Here is a 25,380-nt window from a genome sequence, read left to right as displayed (position 1 = left end):
ATGCTAAAGCCAATGGAAACAGCTCCCTATTACAGCAGGATATCAGAACCCATTTGAAGCCCCGTGTGACAGAAAACAACCATCTCATCCTGTGTAGCCTGCTGTCACACGTAAGTAGGGCTGCATTCAGTCCCAACAAAAGACAACGTAACAAAAATGCATCATAGCTCCCGGCGCACACGGATCACATCTCGGATTCACTCAATGCCATTACAAGTCAATTAAGTGTTTCAGCGCGCTCATTATTTCTCATGATTTAATTGTCCAAAAGCATCACACAGTTGTTAGGATCAACGGTGTGTAGTGCTGTGCCAACCCCCTTGCGTACAGGCCCCGAGATTTGGGATATATTCAAATGCTATATCAAGCATAGTATGGGCACCACGCTCAGTGTGTTTTTAATCAGGATCTCGCTCTTTGAGACACCGGAAGTGTATTATCTGAATTCGAAATGTAAGGTAAACAGTGCTCCCTTGCTGCCAGAACAATGAGAAAAGTTTCATCAGCCACACAGTCCGTGGCTTTGTCTCTAATTCCAGACTGTTCTGCTCAATGTTTCATGTGGTAATTTGTTTCGGGCACGAGGGCTTTAAGATTTTGACCTTTTTGTTAAGGTAAAGATGAGATTGGAGCATTGATGCAGGATTTAGTCTTCATTACCTTGTCAATTGGGTCTATGTTATTACAGGAGACATCCGATTGATTTAATTCTTCATTATTTTCTGGCCTCTGGACTAAAACCTAATTATGACAAGATAAAGCCTATTTCTATAATGAATATGAACTTGGTGGGTTGAGATGATTAAATATAAAAGCACTAAACCTCTCTCTAAAAGCTTCACTTATACAAAAGTTTAACTTGAACCCTAAATGGTTCTCAAGTAGATTACTAAGAAAAGCTCATCCATTGTTTAAAAATTGCCTTTGTGCAAATTGCCATATTAATTCAATCGAAAATCAAACCTTTTTCAAACAAGCATTGCAGAGCTGGTTACAATTTCAATTTCGTCCCCCAGAAAAGATAGAACAAATATTATGGTTGAACTCAAATTTGCTGGTTTATAAGACATGTATGTATGGAAAGATGATGGGTATTTTGTTTTTAAATGATATTGTAAATTGGAATGGTAGAGTTGTGTCTTTTATGGAGTTATCGGAATTGTATAGGAAGGTCTGTTCAATCCAACCATTACAACCAACTGATTAAAGCATTACCCCCAAAATGGAGGAGGCAAGTGGCAATTCCAATCAAATCAAATTTTATTGGTCACATACACATGGTTAGCAGATTTTAGTGCGTGTGTAGTGAAATGCTTGTGCTTCTAGTTCCGACCGTGCAGTAATATCTAACAAGTAATCTAACAATTTCACAACAACTACCTTATACACACAAGTGTAAAGGAATGAATAAGAATATGTACATATAAATACATGAATGAGCGATGGCCAAACGGCATAGGCAAGATGCAGTAGATGGTATAGAGTACAGTATATGCATATGAGATTAGTAATGTAGGGTATGTAAACATTATATAAAGTGCCATTGTTTAAGTGACTAGTGATACATTTATTACATCCAAATGTTAATTATAAAAGTGGCTAGAGAATGAGTCTGTATGTTAGCAGAAGCCACTCAATGTTAGTGATGGCTGTTTAACAGTCTGATGGCCTTGAGATAGAAACTGTTTTTCAGTCTCTTGGTCCATGCTTTGATGCACCTTTCCTGCCTCGCCTTCTGAATGATAGCGGGGTGAACAGGCAGTGGCTCAGGTGGTGGATGTCCTTGATGATCTTTTTGGCCTTCCTGTGACATCGGGTGGTGTATGTGTCCTGGAAGGCAGGTAGTTTGCCCCTGGTGATGCGTTGTGCAGACCTCACTACCCTCTGGAGAGCCTTATGGTTGTGGGCGGAGCAGTTGCCGTACCAGGCGGTGATACAGCCCAACAGGATGCTCTCGATTGTGCATCTGTAAAAGTTTGTGTTTTTGGTGACAAGCCAAATTTCTTCAGCCTCCTGAGGTTGAAGAGGCGCTATTGCTCCTTCACCATGCTGTCTGTGTGGGTGGACCATTTCAGTTTGTCCGTGATGTGTACGCCGAGGAACTTAAAACTTTCCACCTTCTCCACTACTGTCCTGTCGATGTGGATAGGGGGGTTGCTTCCTCTGCTGTTTCCTGAAGTCCACGATCATCTCCTTTGTTTTGTTGAGTGTGAGGTTATTTTCCTGACACCACACTCCGAGGGCCCTCATCTCCCTGTAGGCCGTCTCATCGTTGTTGGTAATCAAGCCTACCACTGTAGTGTCGTCTGAAAACTTGATGATTGAGTTGGAGGCGTGCATGGCCACGCAGTCATGGGTGAACAGGGAGTACAGGAGAGGGCTGAGAACACACCCTTGTGGGGCCCCAGTGTTGAGGATCAGCGGGGTGGAGATGTTGTTTCCTACTCTCACCACCTGGGGGCGGCCCATCAAAGTCCAGGACCCAGTTGCACAGGGCGGGGTCGAGACCCAGGGTCTCGAGCTTAATGACGAGTTTGGAGGGCACTATGGTGTTAAATGCTGAGCTGTAATCAATGAACAGCAATCTTACATAGGTATTCCTCCTGTCCAGATGGGTTAGGGCAGTGTGCAGTGCGGTTGCGAGAGCAGCGGGAGGAGGTAGGGAACTGGTCTGTCTGCCCAATATAAAGGATCAAAACTGGTGGAGGGACAAAAATATAATAAATAGGAAAGCATATCAGTTTCATTTGAGGACCAGGATGTTGACAGCTGTGCCATACAGACTCCAAAATAGTTGGGAAGGGATTTTTGATGTACTAATTCCATGGTACAGGGTGTATGAGTTGATATATAAAACGACGCAAGATTCAAGACTTCCTGCCTTTCAGCTAAAATGATTGTACAGAATTCTTACCACCAACAAAATGTTGAATATTTGTGGCATACAATCATCACAGCTCTGGAGATTTTGATGTGAGGATACAGACTCAATAGACCATTTGTTCTGGCATTGCCCGTAGCCTGTTTCTGGTCTCAGGTTCAGGAATGGCAGAAAATGCATAACATTGATCTAAAATTGACCCTAAAAGTAGCATTGTTTGAAGATCTGGAGAGACTTGGTCAGTCAGTTACTCATACTCTTATTAGTGAAAGTATTTATCTTCAACTCGCAATCTGTGGATTCTATTCGATCAAATTGTATGTTAAACATCACAGCGTAGTTGAAAGATATATGGCACGAAGAAATCCAAAGATGGTGGTCAGCAGAGATAGGTGGGATAGGCTGAAGGAAACTGAGGGTCGGGATGTGGAACTGGAGACAAGTGGGAGTGGAGTTGCTGGGCGAGGGATAGAATGACGGTCAAAGATAAAAGTCTAAAATAACGTTTAAAAAAAAATGTTTTGAATGACACTATGCCTGTTTGCTTGAGACTGATGCTGCGCAGGTGCTTGTACGCATGTACACATGCATATACACAAACTCGCATTCAAATGCACACATGTGACACACACGGACACACACACACATACATGCACGCATACACATGGGTAAATAGTGCCAGACATGCGCTGAAACGTACACAGTTGGCCTTGCTCTTTAGATTTTTATTTTCCTTGATGTGTTTTTATTTTGCGTGATCTGTTTTGGTTTTCCTTTTGTTTATTTGTTAATTTTGTTGGTTGTTGGTGCATTGGGGGATGGTGGCGTGGGGTGGAGAATGGAGGAAGAGGGATTTATGTGACTTATGAAGTAGTGTTTCTCTTCTTTAACGTCAGCTCTGTCGGTTTCAGTGGCAGCAGAGAGTCTCTGATTTTAAAGGAGCGTTGTATTTCCAGATGGGTCTGATACCATTCTTCTCTTTTCTCCACAGTCTCTGTTGACAACATGGGACAGCATCTAGGAAAACGCGAGCCACAGCCGCAGAGCAAGGTAAGCGTCTCAGTTGAAAATGTATGTATGCGTGAGTTTGTGCAAGTATACAGGACATTAGTGCTCAGCGATTTAACCGAAATGTTGGTTTATTTTTGTTTTTTAAAATAAGTAATTGACCAACATCAGTTAAATGATTTGTTTTCTGTGCGCTCAACGCGCTGTTTGTGCCGTTTCTCTAGAGAGATTACTCTCTGGGACATGTTGTCCAACTCATCATAGTTAAGTGAAGTAAATGTGGTAATTAACTACAATGACCAGAATCCATTACGCCTATATTGGTTCAAGCCTGCCTGTGGGGCCAGCAGACAGACACTGAGGGGAAGCACGATAGAGAGACACGAGAGGAATAGATAGCAGTTGGTCTGGTGTCTCTACCTGACAATGCATCTAATAGATTCATAGGTGTTATTTCGCCGTCTTAAAATCAACTTTGAAGAACTGCTGAAACAGTGATTTTGTCAGACAGCCGGCAGTTAGCCAGCTAGGCTAGCCTACTAGCCTGAAGGAGGACTCTTTGGGGAACAGAGGTAGATGGCTGGCTGGCTACTGCCTGAGCAGAGATTAGATAAAGACTTGAAATAAAATAATAAATCATCAAATATATATCGATTTTATTTATTTTTTAAATTTTATTATATGTACACAACAACTGAAATATTTTATTAAAGTAAGGTGAATTACGGATGGTTTATTAATAGGTGATATGCAGAAATGGGCAGTCATTGGGGTTGTGTTAATGAAATAATATCATCATCAAACTAAAAACAAATGTGTAACATAAACAACCAAAGTAATGTGAATAAATGATGGTTAGAGCCTGATAAGTGATAGTAATGGGCAGTCACTACCAATCAATTATTTTATTCTGTGTTACAGCAGTGAACCCACAATGCATTTGTTAAAAAAAAATATTGAAAATGAAAGAAAAAAAGCACTAATCGCTCAGCACTACAGAACATACGCAGTATACGCTTTTAGTGTAGATGTGCATTGTGTGTAAGATAAGTTTGATCCTTTAGTTTTTTATGGGGGTAATACTGACAACGGTAAAGTTCAAGGTGATTTGTAGACTGTAGAGCCTCTTATGTCATTCACAGCTTAAGCCTTTATCAGGGAGGTGAGGCAGGACTTTGAACCCTGCTTGCAGTTGAGTCATGTAGTCGTCCGTCAGAACGATGGGGTTACGACCGTAAAGAAGCTCTCAATCAAATCTGAAGCACTCAGAAAAATACAAATGGCTTCAAAAAGAGTCTGGTGCGGCACTCGAATAATATAACACTCAAATGAATGGCAGACAAAGGCTGCATTCCAAGTGGCACCCTTTTCCCTTATGTAGTGCACTACTTTTGACCAGGGCCCAGACTGTTTACGCTGAGAGCATTTTCATAATATTTAATTGGAAATAATAATGGACCTACATTTAGGAACTTTTCACTCTGTCAAGCTTGCTAAAAGTCATCGAAACTTACCCTAGACATTCAGGGAGCATTGAAAATTCCAAAATCGATGGATAGAGGGCCATTTTTTTTTTAATTATTACTTTTGACGGTGAGGAAATAAAATAAATTGTAAGTGCGAACCTCCAGACCTTGGTGAGGTCCGAATCCGGCGCTCAGGGCAAAATGAGCTTGACACCCTTGATATTTTTTTTTATCACTCCCTCTCTTTTCTGCCACTCCTCTCTCTCCATGCTTCTGGGGAGATTATTTTTTTTATGGGCAGTCCAGTCCTGAGAGAGGTGTGTTTTTTTTTTTATCAGTAGGAGTGTTGCGACTCGGAGCCGCTGAGTCTTCTTATCGACTTGCCGATCTTAGAATGGCGGACTGGCGGTGTTGCCAGGCAGTGGTTGATTAGCTACTATCAGAGTGTGCCTGGGTGGTCAGGACACTGGGATTTCAGTAAGTGATGACAAAGTTCGCCTGCTAGAGGAGGAAAGGTTATGTCAGGTCTCAGGAGCTAGCCTGGTTATATAACTAGGCTGTTTCAGGTTAATGTTGGATGTGATGTACAGTATCTTTTGATTCATCATTTTCAGCAGATTCGTAGCCCTGTCTTGTTCAGGGTCACAGAATCAGAACGAGGTTTTTAAAATGACAAACTGACGAATATTAGATCACTTCTGGTGATGGACTGATTCCCAACTCACATTCATTTCGAATATCACCCTGTTGTTACACCTCAGAAGGATGACATTTCCTTGCTTATCATTGCCATGGGTTGGGACCGCTATGCAAAGCTAAACTGCTCGCTCATAATGATAAAATAGATCTTTCAACTGTAATGAGTGTAGCTGTGGAGGGTACAGTGCTGTTACTTACTCAAGAAGAGACATTGGTGTGTTTGTTCATCAAAATGTGAAGGAGAAAGCAGTATCTCTGTGGCACGATGCATTTATTGACAGATGGCCGTTTAGACATCCCACCGATGAAATTCTCACTCTTGGCGGGCATAATATGTTGCCATGGCGATATCTGATGCGTTACGTTAGGCCATTCAATGGCTCATTTCATCGTCGCGTCACCCACATCCAGCCACCCACCTCACACAACACACAGAGACGAAAGCAGCGTGAGTGTCCCATTTCCTTCTGTAAGGACGAATGGACTATCGGGCAGATTATTATGAATTACACTTGACATTTTAGTCATTTAGCGGATGCTCTTATCCAGTGCATACATTTTCGTATTTGTTCGTACGAATCAGCTTCTTGTCAATTTCATACTATCATTAGCTCAGGGCCAATGGTCCACAAGAGCCCATTCAGCACTCCCACACAAAGAGCCCAGCTGTCCAGTAACGTTGAGCTCATTTCAACCATCCTACACATTGAGTGATGTCATGTTTTATATCATGTCTCAAACACTGATGCTTTTACCCTTTTGGGGAAGATTTGTCATTTCTATCATGAGTTAATTTGTTATGCTTTTCTGTTTTGAACTAGCCTACATAAATGATTCAATTAAAGAGCTTTTAAAAGTCAAGTATCACCAGTCAATGGGGGTGTTTGCTAGCGATGGGGGGGGGGCGATAAATCGATACAGTTGAGTGTCGCAATATTATTTTTTACGATATTATATAGACTCTGACGCCAACTATGAATTCTCTAAAAGAAGGAAGTTAAATTAAGCTACTGCTAGTCAGCTGTTCCTGCGCCAAAAATATGTTTGGGACATTGAATCGCAATAAAATTGCAGTATCGAATCTGCAATACATATAGAATCGTGATACATATAGAATGGCAATACATACTGTATCATATCGACACCTAAGTAACGTGATAATATCGTGTTGTGAGGTCCTGGCAATTCCCTGCCCTAGTGTTTGGGTGGTCGTTCTGAAGCTGGTTAGCCCTCTGTGGTTTGTTCTGTCCACTCAGTAGAATTAACTGGATTAAGCCAAAGCCTTAGAGAGCCTTTGTGCAGAAGAGGACTCGCACAGATAAGATAAAACCTTTTGGCTGTGGGGTGGCTTGACTCATAGAGAATAGTTCTTCTTCTATTTCTATGGCTTGATGTCTGTAAGTCCTTGGGTGGCTCTGTTACTGTAGGTAGTGAATACAACGCGTATGATTAAAAACATTCTCACCTTTTGTATGATTCATTTGTGTTCCAACTCAAGAATTGCCAATATGACCTAACTTAAAGGCCTACATTTATAGTGTAGAGGTCCATGCTCAAACAAAATCTTTTGTCTTTTTATAGATAGTAGACCAATACTTGAAACGGTTTTCTGGGGAGGTTTCATCTGCTGTTATTCCATGTGCTCTACACATACGGTAAGAGATCAAGGGGATATCACAAGGACACCGTCATTGGTGCCATAAACAAATACCTGGATCTAACAAAGTGGGTATTTGTCAAATCCGTTGCTATTTGTGTGTCCTAACAGGCCCACAATGTGGTTACTAAAATCCGATTAGCATATACTGTACACTACCGGTCAATAGTTTTTGAGCACCTACTCATTCAAGGGTTTCTTTATTTTTACTATTTTCTACATTGTAGAATAATAGTGAAGACATCAATGGAATTGTGTAGTAACCAAAAAAGTGTTAAACAAATCAAAATATATTTTATATTTGAGATTCTTCAAATAGCAACCCTTTGCCTTGATGACAGCTTTGCACACTCTTGGCATTCTGTCAACCAGCTTCACCTAGAATGCTTTTCCAACAGTCTTCAAGGAGTTCCCACATATGCTGAGCACTTGTTGGCTGGTTTTTCGTCACTCTGCGGACCGACTCATCCCAAACCACCTCAATTTGGTTGAAGTCGGGGGATTGTGGAGGCCAGGTCATCTGATGCAGCACTCCATCACTCTCCTTCTTGGTAAAATAGCCCTTACACAACCTGGAGGTGTGTTGGGTCATTGTCCTGTAGAAAAACAAATGATATAGTCCCACTAAGCTCAAACCAGATGGGATGGCGTATCGCTGCAGAATGCTGTTGTAGCCATGCTGGTTAATTGTGCCTTGAATTCTAAATAAATCACTGACAGTATCACCATCAATGCACCATAACACCTCCACCTCCATGCTTTACGGGGGGAAATACACATGCAGAGATCATCCGTTCAGCCACATCGCGTCTCACGAAGACACGACGGTTGGAACCAAAAATCTCCAATTTGGACTCCAGACCAAAGGACAGATTTCCACTGGTCTAATGTCCATTGCTCGTGTTTCTTTGGCCAAGCAAGTCTCTTCTTATTATTGGTGTCCTTTAGTAGTGGTTTCTTTGCAGTAATTTGACCATGAAGGCCTGATTCACACAGTCTCCTCAGAACAGTTGATGTTGAGATGTGTCTGTTACTTGAACTCTGTGAAGCATTTATTTGTGCTGCAATTTCTGAGGCTGGTAACTCTAATGAACTTATACCCTGCAGCAAAGGTAACTCTGGGTCTTCCTTTCCTGTGGCGGTCCTCATGAGAGCCAGTTTCATCATAGCACTTGATGGTTTTTGCGACTGCACTTGAAGAAACTTTCAAAGTTCTTGAAATGTTCTGTATTGACTGACCTTCGTATCTTAAAGTAATGATGGACTGTCGTTTCTCTTTGCTTATTTGAGCTGTTCTTGCCATAATATGGACTTGGTCTTTTACCAAATAGGGCTATCTTCTGTATACCCCCCCACCTTGTCACAACATAACTGATTGGCTCAAACGCATTAAGAAGGAAAGAAATTCCACAAATGTACTTTTAAGAAGGCACACCTGTTTAATTGAAATGCAGAGAGAATGCCAAGAGTGTGCAAAGCTGTCATCAAGGCAAAGGGGTGCTATTTGAAGAATCTCAAATATAAAATGTATTTTGATTTGTTAACACTTTTTTTTTGGTTACTACACGATACCATATGTGTTATTTCATAGTTTTGATGTATTCACTATTATTCTACAATGTAGAAAATAGAAAAAGAAAAGAAAAACCCTTGAATGAGTAGGTGTTCTAAAACTTTTGACCGGTAGCGTATATTTGCATAATATTTAGAAGTTGTCCTTTTCGGGTTTCATTTTTTATTTATTTTTTGCTAATGGTTAGCTCCTGTTTGGATAAGGTGGTAGCATAGCTAGCCAAAAATACATTGGTGGTGGAAGTTGACGTAATGTTTTACTGTAATGCAGTTAATTGGTGATTGTGAAATGAACATACATTGAGGTTGACATCCAAACAAGCCTTATACTTCGACTTGTACCCCGACATAGTGTCGAATACACATATAAATAAATGTAGGGTCATTTAGATGGGCTGCACTGAGGAGATTCTGGATCTATCCCCCATGGGGAGATGTATGCGTGGTGTTTCCATGGTTTTAGTTGAACTCTTACCCGATCTACAATATATGTTTTGCATATACAGTAGCTGCCTTAATGCTGTGTGGTACACCGATAAGGACAAGTAGAGGCTTATTTAACAATAACACACCGCTGTGTTCAGTCAGGTTGGGTCTGAGAGCAGCTACTTTACTGAAAAAGCAGAATGCGATGCCGCCCATAATTGAACAGAAAAAAGATGATTAAGAGGTGAGTTGTTTTCTCTCAGTGTCTCGCTCTCTGAATCCTGAAATTGCACCCCACCTATTGTTCCTGTCTGTTACGGCGTGGGTGGGGAGGAAAGAGGGTGCTTTAAATGGCGAGTAATGTACTTTAACGACATCAGGTAATTAACCTCCGCCTTGCCGAAGTCAATTTGTCACCGATTTTCAAATTACAGCAGAGAAAATAGGCGCGCCATTAAAATTCAGCTGTGGCCGCAATCAACTTTGCCCCACCCTTCTCCTCTTCCACTGCATAATGGAATTAGAAAAGACAAGAGGGTGAAAAAAAAGAGAGAGAAAGGGAAGACAGCCTCTTTGAATGGTGTCAGAAGCACGGAATAACGAGGCCTTAATATTCCTGGCATGGGCTTACCTAGACAACAGGACAGTGACAGTAAAACCCGGGCTGGGGCTGGGCCTGGGCCTGCCTGTCCTGGCCACCTACCCCGGGGTTGATGAGAATCTATGGGGCTCTGTCCGACTCAGCCAGCCTGTTGGGGTACCATGAAAAACAGGAGTGTTGAGGCAGTGTATATTGAATTGTAATATTTTTCACCTGGTGATCCAACCAGGAGAGGGAGTGGTGGGGACCAAAGAACAAAGAAAGGGGATCAGAAATGATGCAAGCAATGTTATTTAATGTACTAATCTGCCTGCTTGTATCATAGGTGATAGGTGATACCCCCCCCCCCCCCCCCCCCGCCCTCCCACACACACAAACACACAAAACATTTTACAGTTTAAAGAGTGTCACAACATTGATTCCAAGCAACCATTATGGTGCTGGCTATAAGGCCTTATGCATACACTGAGACACACGTACATCGGGGATCGGACCATTTATCCACCCTCACAAAGCAGATTTGGGAGACGTGGCTGTGTCTGAGGAGAATCCATGCATTATCAGGCCTGTGGTAGAATCCAATCTCCTGTCTGATAAGCCTGCATTGTGAACTGTCGTGGAGACCCTAATCCATGTCCAACTTCCAGAACTGTTGAGCATGTTCTGCCATTTTGAAAGCCACCTTATTGGCTTTTTCTCAGTTTCAAGAGAGTCGTGTTGTATATGTGTGAATTCATTGCAGATTAAGACGAGAGGCGGCGTGTAAATCAAGTCTCCAGTGGAGGGAGCCTGAGGCCTAGTTAGTGTTCCTGTTATAGCAGCAATCAATCTCACCAAGCAAAGTGAGAAGAATAAGAGCACCACATTGAAGCTGTCCAGCAACACCCGTTGGGTTGGTGTTGTCATCATGTTTGACAATCTCCTGGAGGGGCAGGAGTCTCTCCAAGCAATGGCCATATCACAGTCTGCCAATATGGACAGCCCCATCAAGAGGATCCTCCTGGATTATGTATTTTGGGATAGAGTGGTAAGCAGCCTGAAACCTATAGCAGTAGCAATTGCACAGATTGAGGGAGACAATGCCATCCTATCTGATGTTCAGACTCTGCTTGCAGATGTAAGAGAAGAAATCCGTACTGCCCTGCCCACTTCACTGTCGCTCCAAGCAGAGGAAACTGCAGTTCTGAAATACATCAAAAAGCGTGAAGACTTCTGCCTGAAGCCCATACACGCCGCAGCGTACATGTTGGACCCCAAGTATGCTGGCAAGAGCATCCAGCAGTTGAATTTGATTCCCCCGTCATTGTGGTGCGAGTGGCTGGTCTTATCTCGTTCTGTGTAGCTGTGCTGCTTCCCTCCGTCTGTGTAGCTGTGTAGCTGTGCTGCTTCCCTCCGTCTGTGTAGCTGTGTAGCTGTGCTGCTTCCCTCCGTCTGTGTAGCTGTGTAGCTGTGCTGCTTCCCTCCGTCTGTGTAGCTGTGTAGCTGTGCTGCTTCCCTCCGTCTGTGTAGCTGTGCTGCTTCCCTCCGTCTGTCCTCTCCCTCTGGGATGCTCTTCTCAACAAGATGGAAATATCATTCCTCTATTATGATAAGCAGGTGCAAAGTCACGTCGTCAGCTCCTACCTGCGGACGGTGACAAGTAGGCTAGGCCGCCACTCGTGGCTGCGTGGCCCACTTTGTAGAAATAGCCACATTTTAAAGTGCCCCCACGGTTTGTGATATAAAAAAAGCAGTCAGAGAAGAGAGGAGGTGTATTCTCTTTTTGGAAGGAGATGGGAAATGTGACTGGAAAGCGGGTTTCAAAATGTATTATCGAATGGTGATTAATGGGAAATAATACAGTATATTGTAAGATTCAATGTAAAGTCAATGTACCACCAGTGCTCAGATAATGGTACACATTTGAATTTGAATTTATGGAACCGGATACGTAAGACGCTATTGACTTCAAGCTATGCTTGAATATGAACACAATCTCAGTCCAGCTGAGTCACCATAATATTCTGAACACACCATAAGCTTTTTTCAGAGGGACATTTCTATATTTTTAATATATATTTTTTGATGACGTGTGTGTGTGTGTGTGTGCGTGCGTATGTGTGTGTTTGCACGTGCGTTTTTGTGTTTGTGTGTGCATTTACACCTGAGTGTACAAAACATTAAGGACACCTGCTCTTTCCATGACATAGACTTAACTGGTGAATCCAGGTGGAAGCAATGATTGATCCCTTATTTATGCCACTTGTTAAATCCACTTCAATCAGTGTAGATGAAAGGGAGGAGATGGGTTAAATAAGGATTTTTATGCTTTGAGACAATTGAGACATTGATTGTGTATGTGTGCCATTCAGAGGGTGAATGGGCAAGACAAAATATTTAAGTGCCTTTTGAACGGGGTATGGTCGTAGGTGCCAGGCACACCGGTTTGAGTGTGTCAAGAACTGCAATGCTGCTGGCTTTTTCACGCTCAACAGTTTCCAGTGTGTATCAAGAGTGGTTCACCACCCGAAGGACATCCAGCTAACTTGGCACAACTGTGGGAAGCATTGGAGTCAACATTGGCCAGCATCCCTGTGGAACGCTTTCAGCACCTTGTAGAGTCCATGCCCCAATGAATTGAGACTGTTCTGAGGACAAAAGTGGGGGTGCAACTCAATATTAGGAAGGTGTCCTTAATTTTTTGTACACTCAGTGTACATGCATGTGATGGCGTAGGTGTGTGGGTGTGTAAGTGTCTAGAGGAGAGGGGGGTTAATGCATTTAGCAATGCTTTCATGATAATAAGCACATCCCCGAAATACTGCAAATGTGCCTGACTTTTGTGTGCTGCGATAATTCAGGTAAGCCTCTAAACAAATATCAGATTCGGCTCCATGTGGCTGATAATGAAAAGCCTCTCTGCTCTGTTGCCATGGTATCTCAGCTCACCTCTTTCTGTTTGTGCTCTCTCTCTCTTTTAAAAGCCTTCGTCACCAGAAGCAGAACAGAGCATAGAACCAGCACCCGTTGGTGAGACCATGGCAGAACCCGAATCACAAGATGAGGTCTTTGGTAAGGATTTTTATTTATTTTTTCAGCCGTTTTAGTTTTTGTAATTTTTGGTAAAGAACACGTAGACACAAAGCAAATTCAGCCATAATACATACAGTTACAAAAGATGGAAAGGGTTGTCGTGGTTATGCTACAATGCTGTTGCTTCATAATGATTAAAGGATGTAGTAAAAAGTGTTCCCTCACCCCTCACCCGAAAGGTCTCTTAAACATGGCTTCAAGTGGAATAAAAATAGGTGACGGTACTCTTGGGTGCCAATATTTCGCAAGGGGTTCTGGTACTAAAGCAGAGATTTTGAGTTGCTGGTACTCTATACCAGTCAGCACTGGTCCACTTCAAGCAATGCTCTTAAATGATTTAGGCAGTGTGAACCTTTTCAGCAGCAGAAAGAAAAAGCAGCGCTTCATAACAGCCCATCTCTCAATGCAGAGTATCTTTCAGTGAAGGAACCCGGGTGGCGACAAGGTATCCGTGGCCCAGGGATTCATTGCTAATGGTGATGGGTGTGACCCAACCTGGTAATGGAAAGAGTGCTACATCCCCTGTTCCCTCCCTCCGCACTCTGTCAACCTGTAAATGAAGGTTGTTTTTCATCCACCCCTACTCCTCTAGGCTACTTGGACTGTCTGCTCTAACAGTGAATTGAGAGCTTTGCACATTTTGTGTACATTGCGGATGCATCCCAGGGTATGACTAGACAAATAAGACGTGTAGAAATACAAGACGTGTAAAAAGATGATTGTGCCCTAAATGTAGTACTCTAACCTAACAGGTGAGGGCAGAATCCATTGTGTTATAGCAGAGCCACAGAAAGCTGGCTGAGAGTCCTAGATGGTTGGCTACGCAGTGATTTCTTTACAGTGATGGAGATGGCTGCCAGTAAGGAGGCAAACCGTGCAATTTAGAAATGCTGATGTGAGTTAATTTACATTTTACATGCAGATGAGGTTTCCCATGAAGTGTTCTATGTCAAATTGTTTGGACATACAGTACCAGTCAAGAGTTTGGACACCTATTTATTCAAGGGTTTTTCTTTATTTTTACTATTTTCTACATTGTAGAAAAGTAGTGAAGACATCAAAACTATGACATAACACATATGGAATCATGTAGTACATTTTTAAACAAATCAAAATATATTATATATTTTAGATTCTTCAAAGTAGCCACCCTTTGCCTCGATGACAGCTTTACACACGTTTGGTATTCTCTCAACCAGCTTCACCTGGAAGGCTTTTCCAACAGTCTTGAAGGAGTTCCCATATATGCTGAGCACTTGTTGGTTGCTTTTCCTTCACTCTGCGGTCCAACTCATCCCAAACCATCTCAATTCTGTTGAGGTCGGGTGATTGTGGAGGCCAGGTCATCTGATGCAGCATTCTATCACTCTCCTTCTTGGTCAAATAGCCCTTACACAACCTGGAGGTGTGTTGGGTCATTGTCCTGTTGAAAAACAAATGATAGTCCCACTAAGCGCAAACCAGATGGGATGGCGTAACGCTGCAGAATAATGTGGTAGCCATGCTGGTTAAGTGTGCCTTGAATTCTAAATAAATCACTGACAGTGTCACCAGCAAAGCATCCCCACACCATCACACCTCCTCCATTCTTCACGGTGGGAACAACACAAAGACACAAAATCTCACATTTGTACTCATCAGACCAAAGGACAGATTTCCAGTGTTCTAATGTCTATTGATCGTGTTTAATGGTCCAAGCAAGTCTCTTCTTCTTATTGGTGTCCTTTAGTAGTGGTTTCTTTGCAGCAATTCGACCATGAAGGCCTGATTCACACAGTCTCCTCTGAATAGTTAATGCTGAGATGTGTCTGTTTCTTGAACTTATTTTTATTTGGGATGTAATTTCTGAGGCTGGTAACCCGAATGAACTTAACCTTAGTTGGGCTCCCGAGTGGTGCAGCGGTCTAAGGCACTTCCTCTCAGTGCTAGAACCGTCACTACAGACTCCCTGGTTTGATTCCAGGCTGTATCACAACTGGCTGTGATTGGGAGTCCCATAGGGCGGCGCACAATTGGCCCAGCGTCGTCCGGGTTTTGCCGTTGTAGGCTGTCATTGTAAATAAGAATCTGTTCTTAACTGACTTGCCTAGTTAAATAAAGGTTAAATTTAAAATTTAAAAAAAATGATCCTCTGCAGCAGAGGTAACTCTGGGCCTTCCTTTCCTGTGGTGGTCCTCATGAAAGCCAGTTTCATCATAGCGCTTGATGGTTTTTGCGACTGCACTTGAAGAACATTCAAAGTTCTTGACATTTTCCGTATTGACTGACCTTCATGTTTTAAAGTAATGATGGACTGTCGTTTCTCTTCACTTTTTTGAGCTGTTCTTGCCATAATATGGACTTGGTCTTTTACCAAATAGGGCTATCTTCTGTATACCACTCCGACCTTGTCAAAACTGATTGGCTCAAACGCATTAAGAAGGAAGGACATTCCACAAATTAACTTTTAACAAGGCACACCTGTTAATTGAAATAAAGAAAAACCCTGGAATGTGTAGGTTTGTCCAATCTTTCGACTGATACTGTACATCAGTCTGTAATTACATTTTTATTCAATGAGAAGAAACAAGACGTCTCGTCATCTACTGTTATCTATTTTTTGTTAACAATTGCATTTTGCCTACTTGAATTGAATTGTTTTGTATATGTCATTTAGATCCCATATGTAATGGATGAAACCTACACTACATGGCCAAAGACCTGCTTGTCGAACATCTCGTTCCAAAATGATGGGCATTAATATGGAGTTGGTCCCCCCTTTGCTGCTATAACAGCCTCCACTCTTCTGGGAAGGCTTTCCACTAGATATTGTAACGTCGCTTCCATTCAGCTTCAAGAGCATTAGTGAGGTCGGCATTGATGTTGGGCGATTAGGCCTGACTCGCAGTCGGCATTCCAATTCCAATGGGGTTGAGGTCAGTGCTCTGTGCAGGCCAGTCAAGTTCTTCCACACCGATCTCGACAAACCATATGGACCTTTGTGCACAGGTGCATTGTCATGCTGAAACAGGAAAGGGCCTTACCCAAACTGTTGCCACAAAGTTGGAAGCACAAAATTGTCTAGAATGTCATTGTATGCTTTAACGTTAATATTTCCCTTCACTGGAACTAAGGGGCCTAGCCCGAACCATGAAACCAGCCCCAGACCATTATTCCTCCTCCACCAAACTTTACAGTTGGCACTATGCATTGGGGCAGGTAGCGTTCTCCCGGCATCCGCCAAACCCAGATTCATCACTCCAGAGAACGCGTTTCCACTGCTCCAGAGTCCAATGGCAGCGAGCTTTACACCACTCCAACTGACACTTGGCATTGCACATGGTGATCTTAGGCTTGTGTGCGGCTGCTCGGCCATGGAAATGCATTTCATGAAGCTCCCAATGAACAGTTCTTGTGCTGACGTTGCTTCCAGAGGCAGTTTGGAACTCTTTAGGGAGTGTTGCAACCAAGGACAGATGATTTTTCACACGCTACCCGCTTCAGAACTCGGCGGTCGCGTTCTGTGCGCTTGTGTGGCCTACCACTTCGCGGTTGAACCGTTGTTGCTCCTAGACGTTTCCACTTCACAATAACAGCACTTACAATTGACCGGGGCAGCTTTAGCAGGGCAGACATTTTATGAACTGACTTGTTGGAAAGTTGGCATCCTATGACGGTGCCACGTTAAAAGTCACTGAGCTCTTCAGTACGGGCCATTCTACTGCCAATGTTTGTCTATGGAGATTGCATGGCTGTGTGCTCAATTTTATACACCTGTCAGCAACGGGCATGGCTGAAATAGCCGAATCCACTAATTTGAAGGGGTGTCCACATACTTTTGGTGATGTAGTGTATCTTTCAATGTAGAAAATCTATGTCTGCTTCACTCACTCATACAGTTGAAGTCGGAAGTTTATATACACTTAGGTGGGAGTCATTAAAACTAGTTTTTCAACCACTCCACAAATTTCTTGTTAACAAACTATAGTTTTGCCAAGTCGGTTAGAACATCTACTTTGTGCATGACACAAGTCATTTTTCCAACAATTGTTTACAGACAGATTATTTCACTTATAATTCAGTGTATCACAATTCCAGTGGGTCAGAAGTTTACATACACTAAGTTGACTGTGCCTTTAAACAGCTTGGAAAATTCCAGAAAATGAGGTCATGGCTTTAGAAGCTTCTGATAGGCTAATTGACATAATTTGAGTCAATTGGAGGTGTACCTGTGGATGTATTTCAAAGCCTACCTTCAAACTCAGTGCCTCTTTGCTTGACATCATGGGCATATCAAAAGAAATTAGCCAAGACCTCAGAAATAAATTTGTAGACCTCCACAAGGCTGGTTCATCCTTGGGAGCAATTTCCAAACCCCTGAAGGTACCACGTTCATTTGCACAAACAATAGTACGCAAGTGTAAACACCATGGGACCACGCAGCCGTCATACCGCTCAGGAATTAGATGCGTTCTGTATCTTAGATATGAACGCACTTTGGTGCGAAAAGTGCAAATCAATCCCAGAAAAACAGCAAAGGACCTTGTGAAGATGCTGGAGGGAACAGGTACAAAAGTATCTATATCCACAGTAAAACGAGTCCTATATCGACATAACCTGAAAGGCCGCTCAGCAAGGAAGAAGCCCTGCTCCAAACCCGCCATAAAAAAGCCAGACTACGGTTTGCAACTGCACATGGGAACAAGATCATACTTTTTGGAGAAATGTCCAATGATCCCAAGCATACTTCCAAAGTTGTGGCAAAATGGCTTAAGGACAACAAAGTCAAGGTATTGGAGTGGCCATCACAAAGCCCTGACCTCAATCCCATAGAAAATGTGTGTGCAGAACTGAAAAAGCGTGTGTGAGCAAGGAGGCCTACAAACCTAACTGTTACACCAGCTCTGTCAGGAGGAATGGGCTAAAATTTACCCAATTTATTGTGGGAAGCTTGTGGAAGGCTACCTGAAACGTTTGACCCAAGGTAAACAATTTAAAGGCAATGCAACCAAATACTAATTGATTGTATGCAAACTTTTGACCCACTGGGAATGTGATGAAAGAAATAAAAGCGAAATAAATAATTCTCTCTCCTATTTTTCTGACATTTCACATTCCTAAATAAAGTGGTGATCCTAACTGACCTAAGGCAGGGAATTTTACTAGGATTAAATGTCAGGAATTTTGAAAAACAGAGTTTAAATGTATTTATCTAAGGTGTATGTAAACTTCCGACTTCAACTGAACATATTTATCGCAAGTTAAAACATTATGTTTTGAGAACCCCCTTCTTTATCCCTCGTACGATGGCTGTGCCTAACGATCAAAGGAAAATGCGAATTTAAGGTAGCCTCAACATATTTCAGCGTATGTTTAACCAGACACAATCAGATAGAGTATCATCTAATTGATCCTCTCACAAATCCAGACTCAAAAGCCTCAGTCACAACACACCAGACACTGTGAATTGAACAGCAAACGGTCATTCTCTCCCCCTTTTCACCTTTTTATCAGTTCTGATTTAAAAGAGCTGAGGTCTGGCTGTTGCACCCGTGGCGTTGGAGAAATGTTCTTTGTGTTCCTGCACATGAGCACACCCCTGGAACACCGTATCGACTGGGAGCCGAACAACAAACAAGCAGCTCAAAGCTGACCCCTGTGGCGCACCGCTGCCTCTGATCACTATAGACATGGAGACACAAAGACAACACTAATTAATGGGAGAGGTGTGAGGTAGGCAGGGGGAAGCAGGGGGGCGGAGAAGGCCGCTGCCTGTTATTCTGTAAGGGCAATGCTGACCCTAGTGCTTATCATGTGGCACAGTGCAAAGGAAGGTCTTGGGGCTTTCGTCACGCCTCTCATTGAGAGAGGGAGGAGAAGGTAAGGGAGGGAGGGAAGACAGAGGGGGAAGAGAGAGAAAAGGTAGAGAACACAAGGAGAACCAGGTAAGAGAGAGCTGTACGTTAGAGAGGGAAGGGAGATTGGGCAGGGAGACCGAGAGAGAAAAGGGAGAGAAAGAGGCCAGGAATGAGGGAAGGGAAGGAAGTGAGAGAAAGTGGGGAGACTGAGGGAGGAGAGAAACAGAGAGAGAGCAGGGAGAGAGAGGGAAGGTAGAGAGTGCCCCCAAGTAGCAGAACAAGAGATGAAAGCTCAGTGGGGGGGGGGGGGGGGGGGGGGGGGAGGAGATGGGCGAAGGGCGAAGGGAGGGATTCAGGGTTGGGGAACAAGGTTAACTACAGGTCAAGAAGCATGAGATGTAGCATGTGACTGGGATTATTGACTGATCTAGTGTGTTTGTTTTTGTGTGTTTGTGTGTGCGGGTTGGTGCGTGCAAATTCTTTCTTACATTCGCCCCTGTGTACATTTGCCCGTGTGCATGCGGCTCAGTCTATATTAATGTACCTGACAGTGAGATGTTTTGTTATGGGCAGGTATCCTTTCATCCTCAATAATGCACCTTGTTATCAGCTGGGGATGTTACAGTGCATTTAGATTGATCCGTAACTAGAGATCCACCTGCAGCCAATTCATGTCCCATGAGTTAAACACTTGTCATTGGTCAATGCTGTTTGGGCCTAGGCTCCAATCAAACCCCCCACCTAAAGGAAACCCTTTTTTAACCTGGGGAGGTAAGATATAGTATCACCTGATCCTAGAATAACATACAAACAACCTATACACAACTTGTCAATTATTAAACATAAACGTTTGTCTGTCGGTGTACCTTGCTGATTCTGTGATGGAGGGGAAACATATTTTGGAAGGCACAAAATGGTCACCCACATGTGACGTTCAGCGAGTGACAAATTATGATTTTATGAAGGTGGTCGGGAAGGGATTAGGAGTGGGATGATACCCTTTTGTTTATACCGTACAAAGTTGAAGATTCCCTTAACTGGAACGTTAGGCTTGCTCAGGTTCTGCGATAAAGTGTCAAGGGATTTGAGAGAGTTCCGATGCAGGTGAAAGTGGTTGATCTCATTTAAGAAAGGAGACACTTACCCTGACACATCGAATGCAATTATTATCCCTGCAGCCCTCATCCAATGTTTATAGGGATGCGCTCCACAGCTGTTCTTATGCAACTCACCTGGTGGCAACCTATATAGAGAAAACCACTGGATTGGCTTTTTGATTCATTAAGATAAGCAACGCCGGCCAAAGGACCGAGAAAGAGCTTTTGAGGCTTGGTCTTTTCATTGTTGAATTGACATCTCTCTCTTGGAAACAGATTTTTTTGTCAATGAGACAAATGATCCAATATTATTACTATTGTTGTTGGTATTATTATATTAGAAGTGTGGGCTTTGTTAGGGCACTGACACAACAGGTGTGTAACATTCAGGTACGGTGGATCCTAATCTCGTGTCAGTCTGAAGTCCAGGCTCTTTTTATGGTGTGCTGTTTTTATCAGGCGTTGATAATATTAAACCGTTCTGAACAGGCTGTTGGCACACTGTTATTTTGTGAAATGCCTCTTTTCTAGAACTCTTATCAACTTCCAGAGAGGAAAGAACATTTATTATTGCTCTCAAGCACATTGACCGAAACAATTTGACGGCTTGGTACAGAGAGTTAAAAAAAATATGGAATTTCCCACCAAATTGCCATGGTTAAAGTGGTTTGTGAGAGCCAGCTTAGTGGTCTGTTCTGTTTGAGTTGTCATCAGCAGACCTCTCTGGTCGCCGAGGCCTCTCAAGCGTTAAGGTCTCTAAAGTATCCACGCCACACTTTCTGTTCGTTTTCCAGTCCTGAGCAAACACACCGTAGTCTGCAGTGTGCTGTTAAAAGGCCATTATGGCTCCATTACCTAGGTCTGCTCCGGGGCCTACACTCAGGCTGCAGCCACAGTCCAGGTCTGTCTGTGTCCGCCCTGGCTCCAGATCCTCCTGACCTGTCTGGCTTTCCTTAGCTGACCCTCTTCCCTGCCTGTCAGTCTGTCACTCCACCCCCCCGTCCCCCCCGTCCCCTCTCCTCGGAATAGTATTAAACAAACAGTAGCTGGGAGATTCTAATCAAGATCTCTCGTGGTGCTGTGGTTCTCTTTCACTGAGGACAGGGTGGTCTAGGCCTAGGGGTCCGCCATAGGGATGTGAGAGGCTCTCTGAGCATATCCCATTGCAGGTGAATGTTTTCTCGTGTTGGAGAAGGTTTCAGAACCATGTGGGTGTATTTTTCGATCCACTTGAACTGCGTTTGCTCTTTAAGCTCAAGGAAAGTGTGGCCAAGAAGTCTGTGGGGTCGACATTATGAAACCAACACTGTGTGCTCAAGTAGTCAACCTTGAAACCCGGGAGAGTCAAAATAGCTAAAATGACTCGATTCAGATATTGAATATAATTCAAAAGCAACTGGAATGAATTGCTGAAGGTCTTGGATATAAAAGAAGGGAAAAAATATAGAGGAATAGACATTGGTCTTCTACCTTTTTATGAACGAGCAATTCCGTTCAAGATCCCCACCGTCTTGACTCGTTCAAGATCCCCACCGTCTTGCCTCGTTCAAGATCCCCACCGTCTTGCCTCGTTCAAGAAAATGTAATGATTTCACCATAAGTCAATCATGACTTATTTCATGTTTGCGTCTTGGTTCTGATTGCATTTGGGACCTGTCACGTCCTCTGCCTTTCTAACGGGCCTGCTGCTGCCTTGCCTATGCTGCAGCAGACTACATTAGTCTGTCCCAGGGCTGATTGGGTTAAGAGCTCTATGCTCTTCTGTTCTGGCTGAAGGAGAAAAGGATATGAGTGGGTGCTGCTGTTTTTCAACCTGGCTCCCTTCCCTCCATCGCTCCATCCGTCGATCGCTCGTTTGTCTGTTCGTTACTAACTCCATTGAAAAGCTCCAAGGGTCAGGATGTAAAATGAAAAGTGAACCACAACATAACGGGGAATTAGATTTTCTTCTGAGCCTGTTAGAAAACTTTTATCAGACAAGACTGCAAGCCAGATAAAACAAGGCCTGCTCTGTGTACTTAATTCCTTTATTGTTTGCTGCTTGCACTTTAACAACCCAGACTGGGAGAGAATTCCTCTGTTTTGTCTCGCTCGCTCGCTCTCTCTCTCTCTCTCTTTCTCTCTCCCGTCCTTTGTTCCTCTCTTTATTTATATCTACAGGTAACTGACAAAATAGTGGAAACACTTGAATACATGAGGGATACAAAGTACAGTATATTGAAAGCAGGCGCTTCCACACAGTTGCGGTTCCTGAGTGAATTCATCAATTAACATCCCATCATGCTTAGGGTCATGTATAGAAATGCTGGGCAGGCCATTATTTAGCTACAGTCTTTCGCTGTGCCTTATGTCAGGCCGTATATCAAAGAGGCTGATGGCTCAGGCATTTGTCTCGGTGGCTGGGGCTACCACTAGCTGGTACAGCGGGCACTAGACCCTGGCACTGCCACAGCAGAGCTCCTCGCCACTCAAAAGCGTTGATTGTTGAGAGCCACCATTCATCACTGGGCCAGTGTTCTCTGCTTTGACGCCATTGTTCAGATTCTCTCACTGACTCTGTCTTTATCTCTCTTTCTTTCTTTCTCTTCTCTTTTTTTTCTCTTTCTTTCTCTTTCTTTCTCCTCTCTTTTTTTATTTTTCTCTCTCTCTCTCTGTGTGCGTGTGAGAAAAGCTAAAGCAAATGTGAGAAGTAGTTTGACAGTGAACTTGCTAACCCATAAAGTCGGTGCACTACTTCTGGCCAGAGTCTCCTACCAGGCAATAGAGTGCCATTTTGGACACATACTAGGTTGATATCCATGTGACCAAGCGTGTGCTTCACTGGAGGGACTGGTCAACAGGCGCAGTATAGGACCTGGGTCCACGTAGTGCTTCCACAGAGAGAGAGTGGCCGATAGTGAAATGTACAATATAACTGAGAATGGTCGGCAATGTCTTGTGGAGTCATTCATTCTGTGATGGGGCTACATGCATTGTGTGTGTGTGTGTGTGTGTGTGTGTGTGTGTGTGTGTGTGTGTGTGTGTGTGTGTGTGTGTGTGTGTGTGTGTGTGTGTGTGTGTGTGTGTGTGTGTGTGTGTGTGTGTGTGTGTGTATCACATGTGCGTGAGTTAGTGAATCAGTGTGTCCAGAGTCCCAGGGTCCACGTCATCTTGCCTTGACCATCTGGCTGGACAATTAGGGAGTGTGTGAACAGCTGGAGATGGATGGACGATGACTATTGTAGAGTAGAGGAAGGAATGGACATCCATCACTCATCACTCTGGGAAAACATTTGGACCTAGTGTAGCCCACTGCTTCCCCATTCCCAAAATGATCATTCAAATGCTTTACATACAAATAGAGCTGTAAATGCCCCCCACCCCCCCCAAAAAATCGACAGTTTTCTGAAAATTCTTTCCTAACAAACTTGCCAGAGCGAGTCACATAGGTTTTTACGATTGCGCGCTGAACTTTCTGTGAACCTGTGTGATAAGACAAAGTGTCTTCAGGAAATTGAGCGAGCAGTGTTTTGCTGTCTTGTCGACACTAGTGCAGATGGTAGATTTAGATGTGTATAGATGGTCTGTTTTTCTGGGTGTTTTTTTGACTCTCCACTTGACACAAGCACTCAGGATGATGAGTTAATTATGCCAGCGGTCAGATAGCGTATTGAACAACGTGATGAAGCTTCGTTGCAATTTGACCAGTCAACTCATGGTTACATTTGTAATGGCTACCTGGTATGGTGATGCAACAATTTCCATGGTAGTGTAGAATATGAATTCAAATGATGTAAACTGATGTAGCTCATACAATGGAATGTGTTTTTTGTAATGCCAGTTGAGTTAACGACCCCATCTACAACAAGAGTCATATCAAGCCATATTTGATATATGGACAAAAAGCTTAACATAATTTTTTTTGCGCCGTTTTGTGAATAAGCATGGACAAGTTGCAGTATGAGATATCCCCAAGGTACAGTTGAAGTCGGAAGTTTACATACACTTAGGTTGGAGTCATTAAAACTCGTTTTTCAACCACTCCACAAATGTCTTGTTAACAAACTATAGTTTTGGCAAGTCGGTTAGGACATCTATTTTGTACATGACACAAGTCATTTTTCCAACAATTGTTTACAGACAGATTATTTCACTTATAATTCACTGTATCACAATTCCAATGGGTCAGAAGTTTACATACACTAAGTTGACTGTGCCTTTAAACAGCTTGGACAATTCCAGAGAATGATGTCATGGCTTTAGAAGCTTCTGATAGGCTAATTGACATATTTTGAGTCAATTGGAGGTGTACCTGTGGATGTATTTCAAAGCCTACCTTCAAACTCAGTGCCTCTTTGCTTGACATCATGGGAAAATCAAAAGAAATCAGCCAAGACCTCAGGAAAAACAAATGTAGACCTCCACAAGTCTGGTTCATCCGTGGGAACAATTTCCAAACGCCTGAAGGTACCACGTTCATCTGTACCAACAATAGTACGCAAGTATAAACACCATGGGACCACGCAGTCGTCATACCGCTCAGGAAGGAGACACGTTCTGTCTCCTAGAGATGAACGTACTTTGGTGCGAAAAGTGCAAATCAATCCCAGAACAACAGCAAAGGACCTTGTGAAGATGCTGGAGGAAACAGGTACAAAAGTATCTACATCCACAGTAAAACGAGTCCTATATCGACATAACCTGAAAGGCCGCTCAGCAAGGAAGAAGCCACTGCTCCAAAACCGCCATAAAAAGTCAGACTATGATTTGCAACTTCACATGGGGACATAATGACCATTCTTATGTTTGGAGGAAAAAGGGGGATGCTTGCAAGCTGAAGAACACCATCCCAACCGTGAAGCACGATGGTGGCAGCATCATGTTGTGGGGGTGCTTTGCTGCAGGAGGGACTAGTGCACTTCACAAAATAGATGGCATCATGAGACAGAAAAATTATGTGGATATATTGAAGCAACATCTCAAGACATCAGTCAGGAAATTAAAGCTTGGTCGCAAATGGGTCTTCCAAATGGACAATGACCCCACACATACTTCTAAAGTTGTGGCAAAATGGCTTCAGGACAA

General features: G+C 43.1%; 1 protein-coding gene across 1 annotated transcript in view; it reads left to right on the top strand.

Moving 5' to 3' along the window:
- The window catches only part of LOC120031269 (myelin basic protein-like), a 46,644-nt gene that overhangs the window by 11,930 nt on the left and 9,334 nt on the right, over positions 1-25,380 (top strand). The window contains exons 2-3 of the mRNA XM_038976946.1: positions 3,873-3,931; positions 13,274-13,361. Of these exons, the coding sequence (XP_038832874.1) occupies positions 3,887-3,931; positions 13,274-13,361 (133 nt within the window). The 5' untranslated portion in view covers positions 3,873-3,886. The remainder of the gene's footprint in view (positions 1-3,872; positions 3,932-13,273; positions 13,362-25,380) is intronic.

The sequence above is a fragment of the Salvelinus namaycush genome, chromosome 37 (assembly GCF_016432855.1).
Source record: "Salvelinus namaycush isolate Seneca chromosome 37, SaNama_1.0, whole genome shotgun sequence".
Lineage (NCBI taxonomy): Eukaryota > Metazoa > Chordata > Actinopteri > Salmoniformes > Salmonidae > Salvelinus > Salvelinus namaycush.
This window is presented reverse-complemented; position numbering and strand designations above follow the sequence as displayed.